The sequence below is a fragment of the Xyrauchen texanus genome, chromosome 14 (genome assembly GCF_025860055.1).
Source record: "Xyrauchen texanus isolate HMW12.3.18 chromosome 14, RBS_HiC_50CHRs, whole genome shotgun sequence".
NCBI lineage: Eukaryota > Metazoa > Chordata > Actinopteri > Cypriniformes > Catostomidae > Xyrauchen > Xyrauchen texanus.
Genome location: NC_068289.1, coordinates 32,548,115 through 32,559,027, shown reverse-complemented (window position 1 = coordinate 32,559,027; position 10,913 = coordinate 32,548,115). Strand labels below are relative to the sequence as shown.

Here is a 10,913-nt window from a genome sequence, read left to right as displayed (position 1 = left end):
TTAGGTCAGTTAGGATCACTACTTTATTTTAAGAATGTGAAATGTCAGAATAATATTTGAGAGTATTAGTTATTTCAGCTTTTATTTCTTTCATCACATTGGGTCAGAAGTTTACATACACTTTGTTTGAGATCGGTGTGAAATACTGGAGACTCCTGGGAAAAATGGGAGTGTTGACAGGTATGTCCATAACAAATAACACACTGTTGTAATTCTTAGTTGCAATTAAGATAACATGAAGGAGCTCAAATATAGCTGCTTTGCACTGCATTTCTTCACACGGTTTATGATTCAACAGGAGGCCCTGTTCACACATGAAGATGCTAGTAAGACCTCATATTACCTGTGAGCCTTGTAGATAGATGAAATGTTGACAGCTGCCGTGGTGTCTGAATTCAATATATAAAATTATTTATATAGAGCTGTAAATCAAAGGGCACTTGGGAAGTTGTAACAAGGGCAATATCTAAGTAACTGTAATGTTTTGAGTCAAAAGTTAAATTGCATAAATGATTGTTTACTCTACAAGTTAACTGATGTCTCCTGGTCAATAACAATATATATATATATATATATATATATATATATATATATATATATATATATATATATATATATATATATATATATATATATATATAATTTTATAATTGAGATGGACACAAAGTATAGTATTTGGTAGTCAAAAAATATAGGATAAAGGCATGTAAGAAATATTTCAGCATAAAGATAACTGAATAGTCATCCAGAATAATTTAATAGATATGAAATTTTATTCAATATTGCAAAAAATAATCAAAGATTGTTTCTCAAACTAGGACTGACATAAAGTAAAAACAACAAAAATTAAAAGATGTTTCTTCCATTCTCTGTATGTACGAGATAAATAGTGTATAGTTTAAGTAATTTGGTACTCTGAACCTTAAAGGAATATTCCGGATTCAATACAAGTTAAGGTCAATAGACAGCATTTGTTACATAATATTGATTACAACAAAAATAATTTTGACTCATCTATACTTTTCTTTAAAAAAAGAAAAAAAAAAAGCTTAAATCGAGGTTACAGTGAGGCAAATACAATGGAAGTGAATGGGACCAATTTTTGGAGGGTTTAAAGCAGAAATAGAAATTGTTTAAATTGTCATTTTTATAGTCATTTTAGGGTTTGTTGACAGGGAATCATGTCAACAAAGTTGCAACATTGGCTATAACTTTTCACAGAAAAGATTATTAATTGATTTTATCACACTAAAATCATGTTAACACGCTAATTGTTCATATCTATCTTGTGGTTATACTTTTGAAACATTAAGCATTTTAAAGTAAAAAAATTGACCCGCATCCAAATCCATTTTAAGTGCCTCACTGTCACCTATTCAATATTAAACCACAAATGCTGTTGATTGAGCTTAACTTATATTGAACCAGGAATATTCCTTTAAGAGACAATAAGGAAATATAAGAAGGTGTTATTTAGATAAAAACAATAAATGTTGACGCACTGGTGACTAGACAAAAGCCATAAATGGGGTTTATAAGGAGCACTGGAACTGATCTCACATCATTGCCAGAAACAGAGGGGAAGAGACAGCAAATTGAGCAACACTGGTGAGAATAACATTTAAAACATTTCTAAATAGTCAGGTTTTTGCGTAATCTCAGTGATTATGTATGTTGGTTTCAAACTTAGTTCATTGGGAAAATTCAGTTTCCAAACTTAAACTCCAATACTATAATATTTTTGCAATAGCTGTTGTCTTAAAAATGGAACACAATAAACATAAAACAATAAAGAACATTATTTTAAAAATAAATCTACCAAGAGAAATATTCATTGAAGTGTAACTAGCCTCAGTCTCTCCTAACACACCCTTTTGCAGAACAGGAAACAACTTGCAACACATCTTGTGTCTTGTAACAGCAAAGTACACTATACCAACAAGAGATGTTTTTGAGAGGCCTTTATTATTTTACACCCACATAGGCTATCCATCGTCAATGTTATTCCTTTTCAAGAACTTGTCCATGTTTTATGTCTGTCTTACTAGCGTGTTTACTTTTAATGTTTGAAATTCGTCTATGCAAAAAAATGTAATATTTTTAAAAAAATCACACAGCGCTTGCGTCATTTTGACGGGACAGGGTCGCAAAAATTCCGTCATATTCTAGTAATACCCGTCATTTTAATTTTCATATTTTAATGATAATATGACATTTAATAGCTTTTAATTTTAGTTCACATTTTCAATCACGAATTTACAGGACGAGCATATATATAGCAGATTATGCTTTTATTTATTTATGAAGAGAACAGATGAACAACACCACACGAAGCAGATGCATGTTTTTCCCCCGCAGTGACAGCAGAGGCCACTAAAACACGACATAGGCCTATGAACAACGCAATATTACAAAAAACAAGTACGATTAAAATATGAACAAAACACGTAAAAATGAACTGAACAGAACTCAATCGACAACTCATATCTTAGTCCTGGTCCGCATCGACTTAAATTGGGTGCTCGCCTGTGAGTAAAGGCATCAAGAATGATGCTGAGGCAATTGTCATTAGATTTTGCGTCTTTGCTTTAAAACTCTCGTGGCAGTTTTAATTTGGTTCTGGAGGCTGAACCCAGCGTCAAGCATTGCCCTCGACGTGACAAAATTTGCAGAAAGCCTCACAGAGGGGCTATTTAACGAGTTTGCCACGTAAAAAAAGCGGGAGGTGTGCACAATAAACATATAAAAGTTGCTTTGATAGCAGAAAGTAATAAAAGGACTAGTTTATGTTTAGGTCTAAGCGTTTTCTTTGTGAATTTAGTTCAGTAACTGGGGTCTTTGATATTCGTAGAGATTATGAGGCATTCAATGCCTCTTCACAAATTTGGACAGTTTTTAAAAATGTCGTGTTGCTTAGTACTCTCAAAGACATTATCGGTGAAGCAAAAACGTGTGTGTGAAAAATACTTTAGTATAAAATGACGTCACTCACTTCATAGATTTCAATGTGTTCTGCAGAGCTGACGCTGGTGAGGAGTTTTGATCCCTGAAATTAATGATATATATATATATATATATATATATATATATATATATATATATATATATATATATATATATATATATACATACACACACACATTTCATGCATTTATTTATTTTGTGGAATTTTATAATCTTTCACGGCACACTAGTGGTTGGGGAACACTGCGCTAATCACTTCACTGATACCAAAGACTTGAAATGACTTGGCAAAATGATTTTTACCTAGTAGGCTATTAAGATAATCACATATTTTCTATTCAATTTGATGCAAAAACTTGAGGAAGATAACAACAATTCAGTTTTTATTGTACAATGACAATAAAGAAATTAATTGATTTGTTTCCATGATTCATGTTTATTTAATGTCTTACACTCTGTTTCAGAAAGCTATACTTTGGACATCTTTGGCAAAATGAGAATATTACTTGTGCTGGTTCTCATTTTAACAGGTATATTCTAAGTGTGTCATCATAAAACATGTTTGTTTACAATGTGTATTCTTGAAAATCTGAGGGTGTACTTAATCCTTAAACTCAACACACTTTTTATCCTTGTATTTTGAGCAAAATAACTTTTTGCAAATAACTTTACAATTTCAACAACATTGTTTGGTTGATTGGTGAAAGCTTAAACTTCTCACTTTCCTCTCCAATGCCCTGTCCTTAAAGGGATAGTTCACTACAAATGTTGTCATTATTTACTCTCCCTTATGTTGTTCCATGCAGGTATGACTTTCTTTATTCCATGGAATCTTAAAAGGAGACGTTTGGCAGAATGGTTTGAAAAAGATCCAATGAAAGAGAATGGTGACAGAGGCTTTCACCCTGCCTAACAGCTCGTTTTGTGTTCCATGGAAAAAAGAATGTCCTACAAGTTTGGAATGGCATGAGGCGGAGTAAACTATGACAACATTTTTATTTTGGGTGAACTATCAATGTAATAGATAGTCTAATTGCTGTTATTACTTTCTGATCACAAACATTCTCTGCAGCTTCTGCCAAACCAGCAGTTCAAGATGGAAACTCACCACTTGTGAAGGAGGATGTTGTTTCAGTGGTTCAAGAAGAACCAATAGAACAGCAGGCAAAGGCAGAACAAGGCCCTTTGATGCAGGATGAACCTGTTGCAGATTCGGGTGTGATGGAACCTGATTCTGTGGTCCTGGAACTAGAGGCAACAGAAGAATGGACAGAACCACAAAAGGAATCTGAGATGTTGGAGGAACCTGTGCTGGAGGCAGATTATCTGATGGAGAAGAGCCCAGAGACAGGACTAGAGCCTGAGTCAGAAATGTCTGAAGTCATTCTAACTAAGCAAAACAGTCTTGAGGAGGAGTCTTTAATGGAGTTGGAGTCTGAGAGTTTAACAGAGGTGGCATCTGAGGAAGTAAATTTGCGGATGGAAGAGCCTACCCTGGAGGCAGACTATATAGTGGTTGATGAGCCGGTAGTGGAACTGGAACCTGGAAGGGTACGGCGAACGATAGTACAGAAAGGTAATCCTCATATGATATTAGTTATTCTTTATAACTTTATACAATTAGCTAACAGCTCCAATGTAGAAAATGCAATGTAAAAATTTAAGGGTTATTGTGTACATGTTTACAAGTGCCAAATGGAATGATGATTGAAGTGTGGTGATATGTCCACAGGGAAGCGCCAGTGCAGAGGAGTTGTCTTACAAGGCAAATGTTATGAGTTCTTGAGAGAGCCCAAGAATGCCAATAGTGCTGAGGTATCAAATAATTAATATCATTTTCACATGTAATGTGGGTAGGTAACACCTTAAGAAGCTTAGTGTTCATTTAGATTATGGTAATGGCAGTCAAATAAAATTTGGGCAAACGGAAACCTTCTTCTATGTTATACTGTATACTGTATCAAAGTTACTCCACTTTGGAAAGCTCAGGGGCTGCAAAAAAGCTTTGAGGGCCTGCACTTAAAATTTTAATAATTCATATATATACGATTTAAATAAAAAAATATAAAATATATATTTGGGGTGTAATAGTTAAATTTTCTCATGGTTTAGTTTTAATTTAATCAAACTGGCCAAGTCACGTGATTTCAGCAAATGAGGCTTCATTACATCATACTGTTTCAAAACGTTTCGCAGTTAGGCTAGGGGCCATTGATCCCACAGTGAAACCTGAATCTTTGTTAAATGCAGGCTGTAACGGATCTTGAGTCAATTCAGCATTAAATTAGATCCATAAAATCAAACAGATTTTCCCTGTCGATCACCTTGAATTGTTCCCAAAGAAAATCTAAATGTTGTGTTTATGAAAAATAATTTTGAGAGAGACTTCGATATTTTATTATATTTAAAGAGATTTATTTGTTTTACAAAAGGTAAATCTGGAATTTCGATTATTGTACATTATGATGCGCATTCACACCCAAATGTAGTAATTTTATAAATGCTGCATATTGTAGTGGTTAACACGCTAGTCAATTAATTTAAAGCACTCGATGTGTGAGTTTGAGTGCCTTACTGTCTGAGTGTAACTTGTTACCGTAAAGTTTCGTTTTCACATGTTAATTGCACAATCTGTCAAAGCATAGATATTTGAAAAATGTCTTGTGTTGTACTCAAAAGTGTTGTTTTATAATATAAAATAAATAGTTTGGTAATTAAAATAATAAAGAAGCACAATTTATGCTGCCAGTGTTGTCAGATTTTACTGCTGACTTGAAATATGTCCTTTGATTGTAATCTTGACCAACTGTTTAGAAGATTTCTGTCTTTTCCCATTCAATCTATCTGTTTGGAGCAGTATTGGCATGACTGGAACTAGCCTCCCGAGAGCATTCCAAAGATGGCCGACAGTGGACTGACTTGCTAGAAAGAATTTGGCTCATAAATATTCTTTGATGTTTACTTCATTCAGGGTTTTTATCCCCACACTCGATTCAGGGATACAAAAAAGTATCGTAAATATTCTTGAAAATGTGCACCTAACAAATCATACACATTTGATATTAATAAATATACATTTGATGATGTCAACATAACACGGGCAGTAGACAATGTTTTGCAGGCCACATATTGAGTAGCACAATCCACTCTGACCAGCAGAAAAGGGACTTATCAATACATAATTTAGGGTTCAGCCATGTGCTTCAGGCAACATTTAAATAAATGTCAGAATTAAACACTCTGGACACTTTTGTGCATACTGAGGGCAAATGTGAGATAATGGTAATGTTACTTAACTTCTCCGATTAGTTTAATAGAAAGGCATTGTAATGGCAAAATAGGGGCAAGAACTTCCTGTTCAATACAAAACCAGGGAGTGGCTTTTTCAGGTGGAAGTGACCAATGAGCCAAATGTCTGAGACCGAATGCATAATAATAAAACAACATTTTGGGTAGGCCTAGCCCAACTTTGTCAATCGGCCTATGTAACTTATTAAAATGTAATCTGGGACGCTTGCCATTCCAAATGAAGGACTTCACTATGCTATCAAATTGATTAAAATATGAGAGGGGTACATCAACAGGAAGAGATTGTAGAAGCTAGTTGAATTTTGGAATACAATACATTTTAATAACAATAAACTCCACATTCATGATAATTTATTAAAGGGTCAAAATTAACTCAGTTAACTAAATCAGATTTTGCCCAAATACTTTATGCCCCACTTAATACCCCGCCTGATCTATATGTTTAAGGGATGTCATAACTTCACTTAATCGGTTAGCCAAATTTGTTTTACAATATTTTAATGTCTAGCTGGATCAGGTAATTTGGATGATAACTCTTACACTCACTTGGATCTTTGTCATTTTTAAGAATCAGACTGATCTGGGCTTGTGTCATGGTTGGCGGAAGCTTTCCATTCTTTAAAAATTCCGTATAAACTTATAACAAAAGTGGAGTCAGTTCTGTAGCATAATATATAAAAAACTCAAAGCCATCTGGCCCTGGAGCTTTGCCTGTTGGCAAGGCCTTAATTACCTCACTAAGCTCCTTCAAGTTTATCTCAGAATCAAGAGAATTTTTTGCTCAGTCGTCAGTTTAGGGAGTTCTAATGGTTCCACAAAGTTTCTAATATCATCATCAGTAGACGAAGACGTGGAACTATAGAGATCAAGATAATTCTTTAAAAGCATTATTAATATCAATGGCTGAGGTAAAAATGTCATTTCATGAGGGAATGGTAGAAAAAGACTGTCTCTGCTTTATATATCTAGCCAAAAGCTTTGTCTGAATAACCAAAACTCCACCTTCCACGACAAAATAGTATTATATCTGTATTTCAATCGGATCAATTCTCTGAGGCCATCAGACGACATTCGGCGCTTCAGCTCTGCCTCTGCACTTTTAATATTCCCTTCCAAGTCCACGAGTTCTCTTGCTTTGGAGTTTTTGATGAATGAGGCATACTGTATGATCCAACCCCTAAGAATTGCCTTAAGTGCCTCCCAAGCCACACCCACTGAGGAAACACTGATTTCAGCCTTTAACATTTGTTGGAAATCAGGATTTTGCAAAATACATTAAGCGCCAACTATATGATTTATTTTTCTCCATATGTGGCAACATCTCTAAACTCACCAGGACGTGATCTGAGACTGAGATGTTTCCAACTGAACAATCAACAACAAATTAAATGAGGGAATTAGATATATATAAAAAATATATATTCTAGAATAAATCTTATGGACAGTTTAGTTTCTTCAGAGAGTCAAACGAATGCTCTGTGAGCCAGCTGTTCATGAGTGCAATAGATCACCTAATTCCCAAGTCCTGCAAAAAATACTCCACAAAACAAACTCCAGCCAATAAGAGGCATAAACAAGGCAAGTGCACATTCATCCACAACTGCCTCTAAGGAGTGCTATTCCACAAAACAAACTCCAGCCACTAGGCGGAACCAGCAGAAAAAGGAAACAAAACAGGCACCTTGTTTCCTCGGACAGTCAAGTGACTTTTCAGTGAAGCTCAGTTAGCTGCAATGTGAGAAACACACCATGACTTCTTCAGTCCATTGATATTATGAAAGACATCGCTTGTGGGCATGTAAATATTTTGCAGCCAAATTTTTTTCCACAAAACAAACTCCAGCCGCTAGGTAGAACCAACACAAAAATAAACAAAAATGCATCAATTTTGCATTCAAGTAATAACAATCAATCACATTTCTCTCTTGTCGAATTCGCGAAGTCTGGGAACAAGAAAATGTGATTCTTCCAAGAAAGCCTTCCTTTACTCCTCATTTCGCATAACACAAGATCTTTATCGGATCATCTCAGACATGTGGCCAGAATTGATTAAAGTCTCCTTCCGCAGATCTCCGAGCCAGCACTCTGTGAGCTTGCTCGATTTACAGCTTATGGCCTGTTATGTTGAGCAGACTCGGAAAGAGCTCATCTAGGAATTTTACCATATCTCGGCATTCCTCATGCTCAGGAACTCAAACTATTTGGACGTTGTTTCACCAGTTATGATTCTCAAGGTCTTCCAGTTTTTACCAAACGTGTTCCAAATCTACTTTGGCCACTAGCAGTTTAGCAGCTAATTCCATCTCTGAGGACTCCAGATAATCAATCCGTTTCATGTCATCCCCGATTCTTGTAACCAACTCAAAGAATTTTGTCTCCATCGCAGTAATTGATCGATGTATTACCACAAGTTCCACTAAGTCCACCACGACCTTCATCACTGACATGCTGGACAGTTAATGTTGAATCTCTCCCGCTGCACTGTCCAAACTGAGGCCCTGGTCTGCGGCCCTGTCTGGGGAATCAGCTTTAGCATGCAAGTGTCTTTTAATATCTCCAGAGCCCGAGGATCTTGAATTCTTTGACATGTTGATTTCATAGAACAGTTATGTAGTAGGGTGTATCGAATCTCATCAGTTTAAGACACAAAAATTATTACAAATTAGCAAAGTGTGCAGAGCTCGCCGTTCACATGTCCGACCCCCGCATGGCTCCACGCAACCTCTCCTATACTGTAGCTCTTTCAAATGTGTTTAATTATAAATTTCCCTCTAAAATGTAAAAATGTCTCCTTAGGTCTATTGCAAAACCATCTATCGTAATGGCCAGCTGGCCTCTGTGACAAGCAGCTTCATCCATCAGCAAATGATGAGGTTAATGGATCAGAATGGTGGCCGCACTCGCACATGGATTGGAGGACGGAGATACCTTAATGTACGTGCGGCAATTTGTTTTTTAGTATTTTGCATTTACATGGTTTAAGTGCTTCAATTCTATACCCCTTCCCACAGCCTAATAAGTCACTTATCTGTATTTTCAGACAAGGCGTTTCCAATGGTTAGATGGAGCGCCATGGAGGTATGTTGACTGGTTGCCTGGAGAGCCCAATAATTCTGCTGGAATAGAGAATTGTGTAGAGTTACTGAGTAAGTCCTGTTCACTCGTCACACTTATAATTCTAACGCATGATATATAGCTCATAACCCACTCCACCTAAACTCTTCTCAGTTTCACTACACCAATATCACTCTACATCACTTATGCTCCTCCTATTTGAGATGCTTGCCTCTGTTCATTGTGGTCTTTGTAACTTTCAGTTTAACTTTGTGTATTTACAGGTAATGGGCAATTCAATGATATGCCATGCCATGACCTCCGAGCATACATTTGTTCCTATCCAGTTTATTGAAATCAGTAGGCAACCTGTCTTTTATTAACTTTGCCTTGTGTTTACAAAAAAATGTAAACCCCATCACTGTTTCAGCTGATTACTTAGCATTAACTTTCTTGAAACTATGAACAGAAAAACTTCATAACTTTCTTTAAAGTTGTAAAAAAATATATCCACATGTAATAAAAATGACTTTTATTACTGTAAAATACAGTGTTTTGTATTATATTTTATTATCCTATCTGAAGCTGTAATTTTAAAGGGATAGTTCACCCAAAAATGAAAATACTCTCATGATTTACTCACCCTCATGCCATCCCAGAAGTGTATGAATTTCTTTCTTCTGCAGAACACAAACAAAGATTTTTAGAAGAATATCTCAGCTCTGTAGGTCCATACAATGCAAGTTAATGGTGATCAGGCCTTTGAAGCTCCAAAAAGGAGATAAAAGTAATAAAGCATAAAAGTATTCAAAAATGTTTTAATAAATGTCTTCTGAAGTGATCCAGTTTGTTTTGATTGAGAACAGACCAAAATATAACTCCTGTTTCACTGTACATCTTGCCATTGCTGTTTCTAGGCACAGTCAGGATTTCAAGCTCAATTACACTTGTAATCATGATCGCTAGGGAGACTGCTGTCAAGATGTACAGTGAAAAAGGAGTTACCTTTTGATTTGTTCTCACCCCAAACCATCTGGATCTCTTCAGAAGACATTGATTAAACACTAGAGTCTGATGAATGCAGTTTATTCAGCATTATAGCATTATAGACTTCAAATGCCTGATCACCATTCACTTGCATTGTATGGACCTACAGTGCTGAAATATTCTTCATAAAATCTTAGTTTGTGTTCTGCAGAGGAAAGAAAGTCATACACATCTTATGTGGCATGAGGGTGAGTAAACGGTGAGAGTATTTTCATGTTCAGGTGAACTAACCCTTTAATGCCACATGTTGACTCATTAAGCTGTTAACTGAAAGGTCACTCAATGTTGAATACTCACAGAGGTTTTAGCGAAAGCTTCACATAGGCTTTAGCCAGGAGCTGGTATGCTAATAGCTCTTATCATCATGAGCCTTCCATCCAGGCTGTTTTCCAACCCATCATCTGCCCAGGAATGCCTTGATTCCCATATTTCTACAGTATGCATCATCTATGGAAAAGAGAGAGACGCTTGGTCTGACAGATGAATTTGTTGTGAAATCAGTGGATTCCAAGGGAAAGACATCATGTTAAAAATTATGA

General features: G+C 35.8%; 1 protein-coding gene across 1 annotated transcript; it reads left to right on the top strand.

Moving 5' to 3' along the window:
• Positions 1–240: 240 nt before the first annotated feature.
• Positions 241–9,835, top strand: si:ch211-160b11.4 (proteoglycan 3). Its single transcript, XM_052143116.1, has 7 exons — positions 241–326; positions 3,429–3,494; positions 4,037–4,540; positions 4,697–4,779; positions 9,070–9,207; positions 9,314–9,419; positions 9,612–9,835. The coding sequence occupies exons 1-7, from the start codon at positions 287–289 to the stop codon at positions 9,680–9,682; spliced, it is 1,008 nt and encodes a 335-aa protein (XP_051999076.1). The 5' UTR covers positions 241–286; the 3' UTR covers positions 9,683–9,835.
• Positions 9,836–10,913: the final 1,078 nt, after the last annotated feature.

Excerpts from the sequence above, each read along its gene's own strand:
- si:ch211-160b11.4 (XM_052143116.1), top strand. The coding sequence starts at position 287 with ATGATTCAACAGGAGGCCCTGTTCACACATGAAGATGCTA. Across the intron at positions 3,495-4,036 it reads GCTGGTTCTCATTTTAACAG|CTTCTGCCAAACCAGCAGTT; the intron begins GTATATTCTAAG and ends CATTCTCTGCAG. Across the intron at positions 9,420-9,611 it reads GAATTGTGTAGAGTTACTGA|GTAATGGGCAATTCAATGAT; the intron begins GTAAGTCCTGTT and ends GTGTATTTACAG.